General features: G+C 40.0%; 1 protein-coding gene across 1 annotated transcript in view; it reads left to right on the top strand.

Annotated features, from left to right (window-relative positions):
* Nucleotides 1-245: 245 nt before the first annotated feature.
* SYN2 (synapsin II) overlaps nucleotides 246-18,139 on the top strand; it is a 229,920-nt gene continuing 212,026 nt past the window's right edge. The window contains exon 1 of the mRNA XM_040628439.1: nucleotides 246-637. Within this exon, the coding sequence (XP_040484373.1) occupies nucleotides 246-637 (392 nt within the window). The remainder of the gene's footprint in view (nucleotides 638-18,139) is intronic.

Below are 18,139 nucleotides of genomic sequence, written 5' to 3'. Positions count from 1 at the left end.
GCGCGGGGCGGGACGAGCAGTGTCCCCGCCCCCGGCCCCGCCCTCTCCCTGGCGCTGAGCCTCACGCCGCCTGGCCCGCCCGGCCCAGTGCTCCGCGGCTGTCTGCTGGGCTCGCGCGCAGCGCACCCGGCCGCAGCCGCCTCAGTAGCCTCAGTAGCCTCAGTACCCCAGCTGCTGCCGCCTCAGTCTCGCCCTCCGCGCAGCCCGGCCCCGCCGCCCCGCGCGCCCCCAGCCCCTCAAGCCAGATGATGAACTTCCTGAGGCGCCGGCTGTCGGACAGCAGCTTCATCGCCAACCTGCCCAATGGCTACATGACCGACCTGCAGCGGCCCGAGCCCCAGCAGCCGCCGCCGCCGCCCCCCGGTCCTGGCACGGCCTCGGCCTCCTCGGCGCCCCCGGCCGCCTCGCCGGGCCCTGAGCGGAGGCCGCCGCCGGCCCCGGCCCCGGCGCCCGCGCCGCAGCCCGCGCCGCAGGCAGCCGCGGCGCCGTCGGTGGGCAGCAGCTTCTTCAGCTCACTGTCCCAAGCCGTGAAGCAGACGGCCGCCTCGGCCGGCCTGGTGGATGCGCCCGCGCCCGCGCCCGCCGCCGCCAGGAAGGCCAAGGTGCTGCTGGTCGTCGACGAGCCGCACACCGACTGGTAGGTGCCCGGCCGCCGCCGCCGCTCGGGGCTCCCGGGGCCTGCCGGGCAGCGGGAGACCAAAGGGAAGGTGGTCCCGGGCGCCAAGGAATCGTTTCTGACCCCTGAGAAGGAGGGTCTGCACGGTCCCGCAGTGGGGAGGTGGGGGCGGGGGGGAGGTTGAGCGTTGTGTGTGCGGGGCGGGAAGGGGGCGTCTGGAAAGGTGAATCCTGAGGTGAAATACTGCCTCGATGCTCTCAAATACCTCACGACACGTAAAAGGAGCTACTTTATGCAACAGGGAAGAATCTTAAAAAAATAGAGTTTTGTTTGTTTTTGAAGGGGGGCATAAGGAACAGACTTTCAGCCTAGACACGTAAAAGCTCAGGTGAAACATTTGAAGCCAATAAAAAGATTCTGCATCGTGAGGCACGGGAGTGAATTTGCGGTGGAAATGGGTGTTTTGCGGGGAGAGGGTGATGGGGTAGTTTTCACCTGGCTGGATGAAGGCTTGTTATCAGTATTGACATCCACGTTGGTCAAAGCACGGAGGTGAGAGCCCAGGTGGACCTGGGCTTGTTCCAGTGGAGCATGGCTGTAGTCCGTTTAAGAATAATAAAATTCTTGTGTTTTGTGCAGCAGGGAGGGGATTTGTGGATTTTTAAATTTGTTTTTGTTTTAGTAGAAAAAAGTGTGTGTGTGTGTGTGTGTGTGTGTGTAGCGGGAGGGGGGAGGTGGTGGGGGTAGTGGTGGTGGTGGTGGTGTGAAAGTGATGGTGTTTTTTTCCAGCTGGAAAGATGATGACCGAGGTAAAATATTCTGGATCGTTAAAGGGGCACAAAAAAATAAAGAGATCTACCTTAATGTAGTAGACAGCAACTTCGAGAATTTCTTTTTCTTCTTTCTTTCTTTCTTTCTTTCTTTCTTTCTTTCTTTCTTTCTTTCTTTCTTCTAGGGATATTCAAACCTAGAACGTTGAAGGCTGGGGGAGAATGTTACCTCTAGTTGTTAAAAGCATGAATGGGGTTCATTCAAGACAAATCAGGTTAAAGAGGTTCTATTTTATGTAGCAAGAAGTTGGCCCAGGGGATGGTTGGGGTGGGTGGTGATGGAAGAATTGACTGGTGAAGGGCTTGAAGAAATGAAGAGGCAAGGAATCTGGGTTCCTTCCTCTTCAGGAATATGGGAAGGATTTTTTCTTTCTCACAAGGGTTGAGGTTAGAGGCTGGACCCAAGTGCTCCCTCCCAAGAGTGAGGCTCGGAGGGGCCACAGAGCTGTTTATCTCCATTTCCTCTTTTGGCTGCTTTACTGCTTTTCTCTATCATTTTCTCACTGGGAGACTTGGAGGGAGGGAGTACTGGCATGGGTGTAATGGAAGTGAGATGTAGATGTGGAGATCCACTCCTGCTGGCCCCTGGTATGACCATTCTGAATAATCATTTGGGTGACTTGTGTAGATGCCTTTTCTCAGAACAATGGAGTAGAAATTTTTAAGGGACCTTTGTTAGGAAATGACAGAGGCACCAGCAAGGAGGTGTATGAGGAAAATATGAGTATATGACGGTACCATTGGTAGTCCCCTAGGAGGATTGTTCTTAGTTCAAATCAACAAGTGCTTATTAAGTGAGAAAGGTAGGTAACTAAGTTTCATTGAGCATCTGTTATATGTCAAACCCTGTACTAGGTGCTCTAATACATATCTCATTAAATTCTAAACACAAAACTGAGACTTATGAAAAGTGAGTAATGTGTTCCTAGTCATACAGCCAGCAAATAGTTGACCTAGGATTTGAACTTAGGCCCATTTGTCTCTAGTATTGCTACTCCACTATGCTGTGTTGCCTCACTATTATTATTATATTATTGACAATATTAATAATAGGCTCCCTCTACAGTGTAGGCAGTGTAGGGGCCTTACCAAGAACTCACATTGAAATTTGGGAGACAAAATGGAGACACGAAACAGTTAACAAAAACGATTCTACAATTATTATTTCAGACTAGTGTTTTTGGCATTCAATAAACTGAGTGATTGGGAGAGTCAGAGTTATTGGAGAAAGCTTTACAAAAGTCTTGAAGAAAGGCCAGGAAAAGGAGGGGAGAAATGGGAATGATATTGGTGCTTCATTTTTTATGCAAGAATCTGACACTCCTGTACCTCGTGCTGATCTCCTATCCTGTCGAAGGCATTTGTTTTGGGTTTAATTACCAGTTAGGTACCCACAGGTAGGAAGATACTCATTTGTACGGGTGTGATGTGGCTGCTGTAGTTTGTGTTTAGCACAACTGATTCAGTAGCTTAGGATTCAAAACTCTGTTTGGATAGTATTTTTCTCCAGGAACACTGCCTGCCTGGCATGAACCAGAAAATTCGCCTTGCCCTGGGGACTACACTTCTGATGGAAGTAATAGAAGCCACTTTCCTTTGGGCTGACTCCCAACTGTTTTCTGATTTTCTCTGAAGTAATAACATTGATTTATTAAAACTCATAAACCCAGTTGAGTCTAGTGCTTGACAGCATTTGACGCTTCTCTGTTGCTATGCTTAATAGCAATTTTCAGGATTGCAGATTTTGTCTTCTTTCTTGCCTAAATTTGTTAAAAACATCTCAGTTAAATATTGTTGAATGGTTTTCTTGAAAGTTCTCTATAAGTTAAGGAGCAGGTGTCTGCTTATGACAAGCACAGTGACTTAAAAAGGTGCTTTTTCCTCTAACGGCAAATTTCAGTAAATTTGTCTCACTGTTTAAGCTATCTAGATAGCATTCAGTGAGCAGGTGTCATATATGCCCAATATTATATTCCTGATCCTTGAATAGGAAGTCAGAGTGTAGCTTCCCAGTAGAATTTAAGAATATTGGTCCCATTTGAATTATAGAATGGTAAAATAAAAGGGTTTTAAGAAGCATTTAAATAATTGGAGGTTTAAAAGAGCATTTAAATAATTGGGGCTTAAAGTAGGTGGCCTCTCAGAGCAACCTTAATATACAGCAGATTCCTTAAAATTTTTATCAGTGTAATTGTGGGCAATGGAATTTGGGGACTTTTGCATGGACTAAGTTGATGGGAAAATTGGAGGGTGTTTCTGTCTCTTGCTTGAAATGTGTTTTCATTGGTTCCTTGAGATCTTTAGGTTAATTGCACACTAAAGAATCATTGAAAAAAATGTATCTGCTCCACTAAAAAATGAAATCAAGCTTATTATATCCCTTATTAGTAATTGTTACTAGTGTTTTAAATATATATATTTTGCCTGAAAATGCATGTCTTCTTTTAAGGTTCATACCTAAATTTGAAGTGCAGTTAAGACTGCACTCTAATTATCTTTGTGGTTAAATGGAACAAACGTCCATTTGTACATTGTTTTTTCTGTATATTACACTCTCACTGGTGAAGAGGTAAGTTTTCTCTCACATTTTTCCCTGCCTCTGTTTTCAGCAATTCCAATTCCAGAGACCAAGTGAGCTTTTTCATCTTAGCATGTCTCAATGTTTGATTTGAAAATCAGCATAGCACAAACATTCTAGAGATTATCTAGATGTTCTAGGGACTGTAGATATGGTAAGTCCGCAGGTGTTTATTGAATACCTTCTTGGTATAGGGTGTATATGCTAAGAAAAAGGAGATGTAGTGTCTGTCTTCTAAGATCTTTCTGTTCAGGTGGACAGATAAGATAATATACTTTTAAAAAAATTAACATATAATGTATTATTTGTTTCAGGGGTACAGGTCTGTGATTCATCAGTCTTATATAATACCAAGTGCTCATTACAACACATACCCTCCTCAATGTCCATCACCCAGTTACCCTATCCCTCTGCTCCTCCAGCAACCCTCAGTTTGTTTCCTATGATTAAGAGTCTCTTATGGTTTGTTTCCCTCTTTGGTTTCATCTTGTTTCATTTTTTCCCTTTCTTCCCCTATGATCTTCTGCTTTGTTTCTTAAATTCCACATATCAGTGAGATCATATCATTGTCTTTCTCTTATTGACTTATTTCGCTTAGCATAATACCCTCTAGTTCCATCCATGTTGTTGCAAATGGGAAGATTTCATTTTTTGATGGCTGCATAATATTCCATTGTGTGTGTGTGTGTGTGTGTGTGTGTGTGTGTGTATATAACATCTTCTTTATCCATTCATCTGTTGATGGACATCTGGGCTCTTAACATAGTTTGGCTATTGTGGACATTGCTGATATAAACATTGGGGTGCAGGTGCCCCTTTGGATCACTACATTTGTATCTATGGGGTAAATACCCAGTAGTGCAATTGCCTAGTCATAGGGTAGCTCTATTTTCAACTTTTTGAGGAAACTCCATACTGTTTTCCAGAGTGGCTGCACCAGCTTGCATTCCCACCAACAGTGTAGGGGGTTTCCCCCATACTTTTTTTTTTTTTTAAAGATTATTTATTTATTTATTTGACAGAGACAGAGACAGCCAGCGAGAGAGGGAACACAAGCAGGGGGAGTGGGAGAGGAAGAAGCAGGCTTATAGCGGAGGAGCCTGATGTGGGGCTCGATCCCACAACGCGGGGATCACGCCCTGAGCCGAAGGCAGACGCTTAACCACTGTGCCACCCAGGCGCCCCCATACTTTTTTTTTTTAAGTTTACGAAAACTACCCCTTGTATTCAAAGAATATAGTCCTTGGATCAATAGCATTGACATCAAGCAGGAGCTTTTTTTTTTTTTAAAGATTTATTTATTTATTTTAGGTAGAGAACACGAGTGGGCGTGGGCAGAGGGAAAGGGAGAGAGAATCTCAAGCAGACTCCACACTGATCGCTGAGCACAATGTGGGGCTCGATCCCATGACCCTGAGATCACCACTTGAGTCAAATCCAAGAGTTGAGACACTCAACTGCTCAACTGACTGTACCACGGAGGTGCCCCAACCACGAGCTTTTTGAACTACAGATTATCAGGTCGTTATACCTACGAATCAATTTGCATTTGAATAAAATGTCCAGGTGATTCAAATGCACATTAAATTTAAGATGCACTGAACTAAAGGATATGTGATTAGTGCTAAAGGTGTGGCAACAGCACTACTATCATTTATTGAGCATTTGCTATGTGGGAAATGTTGTAGTAAGCTCTTTACAAATATCATTGAATCTCTGCCACAGCACTGTAGTACTTTAGAAGTTTAAAAGAGTGAAAAATAGGTGTTGGCTACAGTGGGAAGGGAGAACTTCATGCAAGTATTGAGATTTGAACTGAACCTTGAAGAATCTGAATCAAAAGAGATAGGTTTGGCTCAGTCCAGAGAGTGGATAGTATAAGAAAAGTACAGTGGTAGAAAAGAGAGAGACCATGAAAAGACCGGATTGATGCATTATCTAGGCAGCACCTGTTTTCCATGCTTTTATGGTCCGTCTTTGGACATACCATTAAGAATAGGGGAACTCAAAGTACGGTAGTCTGGACCAGTGCTTGTGAGAGGCTCTAGAAAAATATTTGAATTAGAACTTGGGGGGAAAATTCAAGTGAAGTTTGAGGCTTCTGTCTACTAAATATTTTATCTGTATGTCCTGTTTCTGACTTGTGAACACAAACATACTGATTGTATAACATTTCATTGTTCATAACAGCAGTAGGCTATAGCTTAGAATTCTAGATTATTAGAGCTGGAAGATCATCTGGGTACTTTATAAATGGGAGAAATCTTGATCTGAAGAAGGAAAGTGACTTGTTCAAGGTTATTCTAGTTGAATGTTAATGGCAAAACCAGAACTACAATCTAGAACTTCAGTCACTCTACTAAGCTTTTTGCCCCATTATACCACAGTATCCCTCTATTTTACTATCTTTCTACCTGCCTTTTATCTTTCTCCATCTATGACTCTTTCAAGGATTGATAGGGATTTTTTACTCTTATAATTACAACATTTGAACTTGAAAGAACCTGAATGATCACGTAGTGCAGAGAAATGGAATGCTTTGGCCAAGGTCAAATAAGAAGTTAGAGAATGGGGACTAGAACTTAAATCATCTGACTCCAACTCAAGTTTCCTTCTGCTCTCTCTCTCTCTCTCTCTCTCTCTTTATTTATTTATTTATTTATTTATTTTTAACAACTGATAATTTATTTAAAAGGTTGATTTAAGCATCTGCAATGGTGACTTCATCTTTGACTCCTGGCTCCATACTGATGGAAGTAATTTGTTTAACAATCTCAGAAGGACTGTGCAGATCAATGAGTCGCATGTGGATCTTCATCTGAAAATAATCCCATCTTAGAACCTTAACCACAAGGAATTTTTCTTGTAGTGATTCGTAGAATCTTGGTAGGTATCCGAACTGGTCCTTTCACTTTGAGATTCTTTTCCTTTGTGCCTCTGATCAACTTAGCACATACCGTCTCCTAAGATTTTAGGTTGCAGCTGGCTAAGAGTAATTCTAAATTGGTGAATCGCCACCTCTGGCTCCAGGGTGTCTTCCCAGTGCTTTTAAAAGCCATGACTGTGGAGTGGCTTCCTGACTGACTTGTTCCTGGAGGAGAGCAAACAGCGGTGAGTCAGGAGCAGGAGCAGGGCATCCAGGGCTCCACTGTATCAGCAACCACTTCTTTCTCAAAGAGCTCTTTCTACTCTTAAGTCACTCTTTAGGCAGATCCCTCAAATTTAATCCTTTTCTCCTTAAAATACTGCTTTTATCTATTTCTTTTAAAGATTCATTGTGGAATTCTTAGTAAATACTTTAAAAAGAGCCATATGAACACCACACTATATTCATATTGGCAATTTCACTGTCTTATTTGTGTTATTGTTTCAGCAGAGGTCACTGTAAAATGATTGAAGGAGAGACTCTTCGAAATCCAACAATGTAATAAAGTTAGTAGGACTGTGCTACAACAATGACCTTTCTTTCAGGGATCAATTTTTACCGTAGTGTCCCTGTCTACCTGAGATTGCTTCCTGTCTTTCTGTACCCAAGTTCAAATCTGTAGTTACATTAGCCTTTTCAATATCTCGCTAAGTAAAATGTAATGGAGGCCTAAACAGTAAGTTTTCTAGAATTGTATATCTTCCCCTCAAATTGGTAAAACAGTTTTAATGGGGATATGTTCTGTGCAGTTGAGCATCTAACACAAGCCAGGTGCTGGAGATATAAGGATAAGTTGGGCATCGGCCTTGTTTACTAGGATTTTCCAGTCCAGGAGGGGAGAGGACAGACCTCTAAGTAGGACTTATTATAGTACGGTAATTTGTGTGCATAGGTACAGAGGTGGCCTGTCCTGGGAAATGAAGATATGGTTGGAAATGTTTGTGCTATTGAAAATGTACCATTATATATCCTTAGGTAAACCATTTTGCCTCTTTGGATTTTGATTTTCTAAACTCTGTCAAATGAGAGGATTGAAACAAACATTTTCTAAGATCCTTTACAGCACTACTTTATTTCCACGTTACAGTTTGTGTGCCATTTTCTTTAAAAAGCTTTATATTTACTCTATGGAATAATGCTTGTAAATCTTTGAAAGAAGAGGCATAGGTTAATAAATGACTAAACATGTCTTTGATGAGATACTCATCTTTGAGTACTCTCCATTTAGTCTCTTTCTTACTTCCTCATGATGGGAATTGGGGACTTGTGGTTAAATTCCTCTCTTCCTGATAGATCTAAGAACTTTTGTATACATATGTTGAAGTATTGGCTGACAGACTTTATTTCTTGATCCCTGCCATGTACACTGTGCTGAGCAGTTTATACAACCTGTGCATACACGTTGTCTCATTTTATCCTCACAGGGATCCTGAGCAGTAGAAAGAATATTTCATAGATGAATAAACAAACTCATAAAAGTAATCACTTGCCCAGTATTAAATAGCTGTTAAGCTGAAATGTCAGGTTCTGAACCCAAATTGGTAGATGCCACACACACAAGACAAATTTGCCAGCAGAAAAATTAGATTATTTTTTGTTATAAAAAAGGTTTCTTTTGCAAAAGGATTTACCACAGGATTCACTTAAATAGTAAGCACCCCACTGCTTTTGAAATTGCTCACTTTACAAACATTTTATATGTACACAGCTTTTTTAGGATTAAATTCATTACAGATTGAGGGCATGGTTAAACATAGTGGCCTCAAAATGGAGAGTTGCATCCCGTTTTTGGTGTTTAATGTACTCACACTATGTGTGCCCCTCTAAATCTCGTGAATAAGATCTTCTCCATACTCATTGGGTGGCATTGTCATCCTTTGTTTTAGCTTTCCACATAGATGCAATTGAATACCGGAAGGCTACTTACAGCTTCCTAGAGAGAAGAGAGGATGATATAAAAGGCCTTTCTTTCTGCAGATACTACTTCAGTGCAGCAGGAGGAAGTAACATAGAATAGGGCAGGTGACCTATGGAGAGAATAAAGTGAGCAAATACCATGGATCTCTGAACTCTAAAGATGCCCATGCAGCATGACTAAGAATTGCAGGAAGTATGCTGGCCGTGGCGTTTGTTGCTTGATAGTAGGCATTTCTGAAATTTTATTCAGTTTACATTAAATTGTAAAGCAGATTATGATTATATTCAATCACTCCACCCTTTTCTTCTCTTTTCAGCACCATGAAGCAATGTGAACATACAGAATTGAGGGTCAGAAGACCTAGGCTCCACCCTTAACCATATGACCCTATCAGAGTTACATAACCTCTCTGAACCCCTTTTCCCCTCTATTTCACACATTTTTCATTGGAGACTTACCATATGCCAGACACTGTTCTAGGTTCCAGAGTAATACAGACAAAAATTAGTTCTAGTATGTGTGAAATGGAAGTGAAAACATGTATATCTCATAGCGATGTTGTGAGAATTGAATAAAATAAGGTTTTGGAAAAGCACTTTGTAAAGGGTAAAGAGCTATACTACTGCTTGTTGCACCCTTCCCTGTTTCCAGCTGCAAGTACCCAACCTATCTTGGTCCCTTTTTTTGAGTTCCCCTATTGTGTAGTTTTATTGTCTATTTTACACACTTTGAGGATGAAGAATATTTTTATTTTTTTAAATTGAAGGCTACTTCCTCAAAGACAAAATTTTTGAAGGCTTTCTTTGTTATTTTTTGAAAGGAAATATAATTTGCTTTTTTTTTAAATAAGAGAAATATTACCTATTTGACTCAGCTATTTTAACAATTAGGGACAGGACTACATAAATTCTTATTTTATTTAATGAATAAATTCTAAAATAGCTCTGCTTCAGTTTCACTCGTGACTAATTAGGGAAGGGTGGTTACAGAGGGAAATGAAGGAAGAGAGAAACAGAATGGCTTTAAAAGGTGTGCCTGTGTTCTTTTCTCCTATTCAATCTATCTTTCACATTGCATTCGAAGTATTAAACAAAAGCATTCACAAATCTTATAATTTCCTTTTTAATGTTCTTCTCTAACACATTGTTGTTCGTGAGGCTTATTTACAACCTGCTCCAGTTTATCTTTTCAGACTCATTTGTCACTACTCTCTTAATCCTAAACTTTTGCTATATCTTGGATTACACTCTTCTGAACACATATTTGGCTTTCAGGATTCCACGCTATTATTACACAGTTCCTTTGGAATGTTCCTGTTCTACTTCTGTGTCTTACCTCAACGCTCATTTTCTTTATTCCATTCTCAGAGCATGAGGATTCTGTCTTGTTTAAAAAAGACCCATCCCCTCCTGGCTTCTCCATGTCTTTGCCCTAAATATCACCCCTTCTTTTTCCTTCTGTTCATTCTCTCATTTTCTACTGGTTGTTCCATCCTTGCAAATAAAGAAACAAGCAAAATCTGCTCTTCACCTTCTTAATCACTCTTCCAGATATGAAAGAGAAATCTCACTCTTGTCTTTACTTCCTTAGCCTGTATTTCCCCTCCTGCACTGATGGCTTCCACCTCCATAATACTGAAATTGTTCTTGTTTTTTTTTTTTTTAAAGATTTTATTTATTTATTCGACAGAGATAGAGACAGCCAGCAAGAGAGGGAACACAAACAGGGGGAGTGGGAGAGGAAGAAGCAGGCTTATAGCGGAGGAGCCTGATGTGGGGCTCGATCCCATAACGCCGGGATCACGCCCTGAGCCGAAGGCAGACGCTTAACCGCTGTGCCACCCAGGCACCCCGAAATTGTTAAATCCAAAGGAAGGTGTCAGTCTATACTTTCACGGATTGGTTTGTCACTGTTTATCTTCCATTTGGAAGTCCCTTCACTTCTGAATATGGCAATCTTTGTTAATACCTTTTTAAAGTTCCTTCTCATTCTTGTTTTTTTCGTTTGCTTACCTCATAAATGTAAGTATTCCCCATGGCCCCATCTTCTGCCCACTTCTTTTTTCACTCTACACACATTCCCTGATCCATCTACTCTCAAGATGTCAGTTCCCAAATCTCAGCCTTTAGACCAGAACGTTGTCCTGGTCTTTACACCCATGTTTAGTTGTCTGCTGGATGTCTCCATTTGGGTGGTTAAAGCAACTCAAGGTCATTTGTTCCAATATTGAATTCCTTATCTCCCTTCCTATTCCAGCTCTTCTCATATTCTCTGTCTCAACTGAGGACACTGACTGTTGCCTATTTCAAGTTCTCAAAAATTTCACCTAGAACTTTAGTAAGTTTCATGATGATTTCCACTTAATAGCTTGAATGAACTATTTAAAATACAAATCTGACTCGTTCACTCCTTTGCTTAAAGCTTTTCATGTCCTATTCCATGTCTGATAGGTAAGGTTCATCACCTTCCCACGATTTGACCTGTGCTTTCTTCTCTAATCTCCTAACCATTTCCATCCTTAAACTTCAATTTACAGCAATACTGAATTATTTGTTCCATACACACATTATGGCATTCCGCCCCTTGTCTTTGTTTATGCTGTTCACTCCTCCTGCAATTATCTTTCTATCTCTTTCCTTCCTTTTCTTGGCTAAACTCATATGCAACTTTTGAGCTGAGATGAGTATTTTCTTTTTCAGAAATCCTTCTCTTACCCCTTGGATATATTGGGCCTCTCTGTCCCCTCCATGCCCTCTTACAGTCATGTGGATATCTTTATCACTCTTCTCAACACAATGATCTATTTGTGTGATGGAGAATTCTTTGCAGTAGGCTTAGTGTGTTATTCATTTTTATATCCTTAGCATCCAGCAGTGTCTGACACATAGTTTAAGTTCAGTAAATCTTTGCCAAACTGAGCTAAGGAGAGAGAGATTCAGAGAATGAGAAAAGGGGTAAAAGGGAACAATGGTGAGAAAAAGTATTCTAGGATTAGAAGTATATGTTATTATGTTGGAAATCATCTTTATTTACTGCAAATACAACCACTAGAATGCTTTTGCTCTTACTTATGCTCTATGAAATACAAATTAACTTAACTATTAGTTTTCAACCAGTCCAAATCATAAATCTTTAGAGATTTAGCTCTGATTGAGAGCCATAGCAGCTTTCAATACTAGAAAGTATTACCTGGCCCATGATAGCTTTGAGCAGAGTAAAGGCAAATGGAATAAAATTAAGGGCCGAGGTTCTCCTCCCTAGCTTATATTGACACTTGGCTCTCATGGAGCTCATTTTTCTGAAGTTAATCCTGCTTTTTGTCTTTTGGTTTTTTTTTGTTTTTTTCCCCCTGTCCAGCAAACTTTTCCTCAGTGTGAAACACTCCAATCTTGGGCCACCCAAGCTGCTTGTTTCTTTCTCATTAGTGAGAAAAAAATCTTTAGGTTATCCGAAGGATCATTCTGGAGAACTAAACAGCATTGTGACTGACAGATGTTGAAAGGAAATACACAGTAAGCCTTTCATGATCTGACTGCCTACCTCTTCAGTTCTACCTTTCTTTGATTCCGCACCCACTTTGATAGCCATGACAAACTACTTAGTTGTTTTTTTTTTTTTTTAAGATATTATTTATTTATTTTTGAGAGAGAGAGACAGCATGAATGTTGGGGGAAGGTAGGGGCAGAGGGAGAAGCAGATCCCCCACTGAGCAGGGAGCACAATGTGGGACTCAATTCCAGGACCCTCGGATCATGACCTGAGCCGAAGGCAGATGCTTAACCGACTGAGCCACCCAGGCACCCTACTTAGGTTTAATTGAATGTGCCATGTGCCTGTCTTTATACTACTCCTACTACCTGAAAGGCTTCTTCTGTGTTTTTGCCTGGAAAATCTCCAAGACTCAATTCAGTTGTTGACTATTCTAGAGTCAGAACTAGACTTACTCCTTTCTTAATTCTTTCAATTTGTGTTAGAAACCATAATATCCTTGCTTATCTCATAGCAATTAACTTATAATCACATTTTATTTGTCTTCTCATCTCCTCTTCAATCCTGAGATCCCCTTGAAGACAATGACTATAACTTCTTTTTTTTTTTTAAGATTTTATTTTTATTTATTAGAGAGAGAGGGAACTCACAAGTAGGCAGAGTGGCAGGCAGAGTGGCAGGCAGAGGGAGAGGGAGAGGGAGAAAAAGGCTCCCTGCTGAGCAGAGAGCCCGAAATGGGGCCTGAGATCATGACCTGAGCCAAAGGCAGAGGTTTAACCGACTGAGCCACCCAGGCGCCCCAATGACTATAACTTTAATTTTGATATCCCAAGCATTTGGTATGACAAAGAATGTTTTCAATAATTATTTGTTGGATCAGTCAATGACTTATTAAATAATTATGAAAATATGAATGACGAGCAAAAGCAACTCTTCACTCCCTGTAAATATAAACAAACAAGAGCTAGATTAACCAAAGTGACTATTCATTAAGACACTTCATTAAGATGTGTATATATATATATATATCACTTATATGTGTATCACTTATGTATGTATATCACTTATGTGTGTGTGTGTATATATATATATACACACACACATATACACACACCTGGGTGGCTCAGATGCTTAAGCATCTGCCTTCAGCTCAGGTCGTGATCTCCAGGTCCTGGGATGGCACCCCGTGTGGGGCTCCTGGCTCAGTGGGGGGTTTGCCTCTTACTCTCCCTCTGCCTCTTCCCCTGCTCATGCTCTCTCTCTGTATCTTTCTATCTCAAATGAATAAATAAAATCTTTTTTTTAAAAAAGAAGTGAGATGTATATATATAAAATATAAATCTTTTTGTAAACTATAAAATGCTATAAAATCATTAATTATTTTTATTAGCCTCCCTTACAAGAAGCTGATGATGTACCTGTTCTTCCCCTCTCAAATATACTCTTTTCTGATGGTCATAAATACTCCATGCTTGTTTTCTGGAGAACAGCCATGTGCTCTCTGTTTCTTCCCCTTTTTCAGCCTAGGCACTAAGATGTTTTTGTTTACTTGAGCCTTTCTCAAATTTTAGAGTCTGTTCTTTCTTTTTTCCTTCTGTTTAGGACCATTCTTCCATTCCAGTCCTCCTAAGTACAGCTATAATACCTTTCCAGGACATATACCTCTTATTTATTTCTCTGCTCAAGGGACCTAGTAACTTTATGCAGTAACTTTAGCCTGAGGTGATCCTTTGTGGAAGGAAATTGAGGTCTCTTTTTTCTGCTGTAGATTCAAATCCTTGAAGGGCCTTAATATTAATAATGAAAACTCACCTGAAGACTGTTTCTTTTATACTTCTGGATTCCAGTAATAATCCAGAGAGGGAGCTGTGTGTGTGTGGTGGGGGGGAGGCATGCTGGAGAGTGTTGTGCCCCAAGTCTCATAGCAGGGCTCCAAATTTGAGGGTGTGTAGTGGGATGCGATGGACCCTGCGATGCAACTCTAGGAATATATATGGATATGTTCCCCTCTTCAGCCCCTATCACTCCCTGAAGGTGAGAATTTAAGTTCTGTTGCATCCTATGTTGCAAAGTGTTAAAGTATTAACACTTTAACTATTGGACAAACAGGCATCAGTGAAAGATTGATCTGCTAATCAATGAGCAAACATCTACTAACTTCAGTGTGTTAGTTTCCATGAAGGCCACAAGACCAGTTAATACTTAGAATCAGATAATTATAGAATATATGTTTTCAGCTTTAAGAAGTTGTGCAGAATCTCAAGGAAGACAAAAGTTAGAAGAGTATAGTAGAAGGAGCTCTGCAAACATTTAAAATATCCAGATTCAGGTGTCTACTCTGCCAGTTAACTTTTTGTGTCACCATAGGCAATTTAACTCTTTACACTTCAATTTCTATTTCAAAATCTAGGGATTTGGGTTAAATCATCTATCTTCAGAAGTCCTTGGAAATCAAATGATTTCAAAAAAGAGAAAAAGAAAAAGAAAGAAAAGAAACCAAGTGATTTCTACAAGTTAGATTATTTGACAGTGTAAAGAGTTTTTCAGAGAAGAAGTTACTGTGGGCTGATGAAGTCAGAAAATGTTTCACATAAGGGGTAGATCTAAGCTAGCCTTTTAAGGCTGAATGAGATTTAGATTAGTGAGGAAGGAAAGAGGCATTTCAGTTAAAAGGAAAAGAAAGAGCAAAAGCAGACAACAGTAATGAGTAACGTGTATGTAGAGGAGATACAGGTTTCAGGGCAGGGAAAAGAGGGAGAGAAGTTTGGGTAAAGCAGTGTGGGGAAAATGATGATAATAATACCTAATGTATTGGATATACCATGTGACAGGCAGGTGCTATTCTAAGTAGATGTATTAACTTATTTGCTAGGTTATGAAATAGGTTATTATTATGAACTTAATTTTACAAATGAGGAAACTAAAGCTCATAGTGAATCCAAGGTTTGAATCCAGGTAGTCCAGCTCTGAGTCCAAGCTCTTAACCAACATGCTGTGTAATCACTAGATAACAGTGTTTCAAATTTCTTGCCACAAAACACCTTGATGTTTCTTATCCTCAATGACATAAACACACATTTGACCTTTGACAATTTCTTGTTCTCTCTGAACTTCAGTTTCTTCATCTATAAAGAGGAAATAAAATATATCTCAAAGGGTTCTTATGAGAATCAATCAAACTGAAAATGTCTAATGCAGTGTCTGGGACATGGAGATGTTCAGTAAATGTTCCACCATGATGAGCAGATTTTCACAGCAGCTTTAAGACAACAGCTTACCATATGAGTATTTATAGGAGACTTCAAGTCAAGTAAAATAATTTGTAGACAGATTTCCATGACACTAAAAATAATTTTGAAAAATAGGACAACCCTTGATGAATATTCTTTCATTTTAGTTATAGTGGTTTGTTGCATATAGTTTAGAAAACACTGATTACTAGTGTTTTGAAACAGTCTCTGGGGAAGATGTTTTTGAGATGGCTTATTTGTAGAAACTTTATTCTTTGAGTGCTGTCACATCCATTATCTTATTTAATCCTCCACGCAATAGTATTTGTGGGGCATAATTAATATTATTCTCATTTTATGTATAAAGGGATTGAGATGGAGAGGTTACCCAAGCTCACATAGCCAGGAAATGATAGAGTCAGGACTAGAACTCAGGTCTTTGACTTTGGATCTTGTATATTTTTCTATGGGCTTCCTATACTGAGTTACAGGTGCCATAGAACTAGGGGGGGTGGCTAATCTAGTTGACAGGTGGACACGAACATAAGTTCTTTCAGCCATTTAACAAACTTCTTTGTTTTCCAAGGGTATTTAGCTTAATGATTTCCCTTTAATGCTACCTCAAGTTTCTCTTGCAGAAACTGCTGGGTTCTGACACAAAAAGTGATGGCAGAAAGGTTGAGACTGGTAGTCTTTGAAAAGAATGGAACCAAAAGACATTAAGAAGCATCATGGTGTTCTGAAAAGCGTAAATTTGGAGTCAGATGGCCTGGGTGAATTCAGGCATAGCAAGTTTCTGAATCTCAATTTTCTCATCCTTAAAACTGTAGTAATAAGACCTGCCTTTCTTTCTTCATAGGATTGTTGTGAGGTCAAATTGCAAACTGTACCACAAAGATTTAAATATATATGGATTGAAACTATTGCAACAGGTGGGATTGGGAGTTGATATGAGGAAGAATTTCCCACTTAATTTCCTCTTAAGTATTGTCATGGGCAGTTTTTCTAGTTATGAGAAGTAGGAATTTGGGGGAGCAAATATATTTTTCCTAAAATCAGGGATGTTGATTATAGTTAGGACTGTGGAGGTGGTGAATTTTTTTTTTTTCCACTTTTCTGTGCCTTCTCTCCCTGTTGATGCCTTTCGTTCTGTGTCCATGGACATATGTCCTATGAATGACCTGGGTCCCATTCCAGAGGTGAACATATTTTCTGAAATAAAACTGGGACATGAGGTCTTATTTTTCAGTGCAAGAACTAGTCTGGGTGATTTTTACTTGCTGAAATGTGGGAATTGGGAAATTTTGGTGGTTGGAGACAGTGGTGGTTGGAACCTCCTTGAAGTCAGGAGGTTCTTGGAAATTATAGGCCAAATTATTGTTGGCATCCCTATTTCCCAGCCTTTAATTTTCAGCAGACTGAGTTAATCTTTGTTTAGCTACAGGTCGTTAATGGTAATTGGCAATTTCTTTTCACAGGTTTTTGCCTTTTCATAAAAGGAGCTGGAAAGTAGAAAAACTTCTCTAATCCAACCTAATGAATAGTGGAATTTCAGCACTAAGATGGGGGGGGGGAGGAGAATCTTTCTTTATTGCCACTTGCCCACGTGAAAAGTCTACTCTTTGAAAGAATAAACTGTGAATTAACTTGGCAAAGTGGGATAAGACTGATTTTCCTGTAGCTTTCAGATAGCTTGTGCATTCAGATTTGCTTGGAAAAAAAAAAAAAAAAGCACTCAACTTAACTTTGAGCCTGGAAAGAAATTAGAGCGTTTAGGATTCTGTAATAAGGTCATACATTTGAGTAAAACTTTGTTATTTATTATATACTTTGACTTGCGTGTGTCCCCTCACTTAATTGTCATCTTAACCTTGTAAGTCGATATAGCTTCCTGTTTTGATTAGGAAATCAAGGCTCAGGTAGATTCACTTACAGTTACAACATGAAATAGGTAGAGCTACATCTAAAATCTAGACTCTTCTTCTTGCTCTTTTCTCCTTACTCAGTGCCCCTTTTCTCTATGCAGCTAAACTCCTTTCTGAGCTCTGCATTAGTCAATTATGACTCTTTTGCCTAAAAGCACTAAGGATGGATAAAAAAATTGCTTAAGCTGGAAAGAGCCTGTATGGTCTGTGACAGGTGCTGCGTAGGTTGGTTGAAAAACAACTTAAAGATTAACTCCTTTCCCTATGTGTTTTTCTTAATGCTTATAATATTTTTATGACTTCGAATCCTTCTGGTGTCTTTGGTATATTTCAGACTGATTTTAAGTTGTCAGGAAAGGGGATTTTCACTCCAGAGCTCAATTCCTTTAAAGCTTCTTATTTTCCTTTGTACCTGGAAATTTATTTCTTAGCCAGAGTTCAGGGTGCTATCAGACTTAAGTTCCTACCGAAAAGACTGTTCCCTGCTGATCTGTTTTTTTCTGCCTGCTTTTTTTTTTTTTTCCCCACATAGCTTGTCCCTTTTGCTACACCCCATCCCTTAATTCCAGCTTTAGTTATATGTAAGGTTCTAAGAGTCAAAGGACAGTGAGTTTGGGGGTAGGGAAA

Source organism: Ursus maritimus, unplaced genomic scaffold (assembly GCF_017311325.1).
Source record: "Ursus maritimus isolate PB19 unplaced genomic scaffold, ASM1731132v1 scaffold_14, whole genome shotgun sequence".
NCBI lineage: Eukaryota > Metazoa > Chordata > Mammalia > Carnivora > Ursidae > Ursus > Ursus maritimus.
The sequence above is the reverse complement of the archived record's forward strand: the minus strand, read 5'-3'. Positions and strand labels throughout refer to the sequence as shown.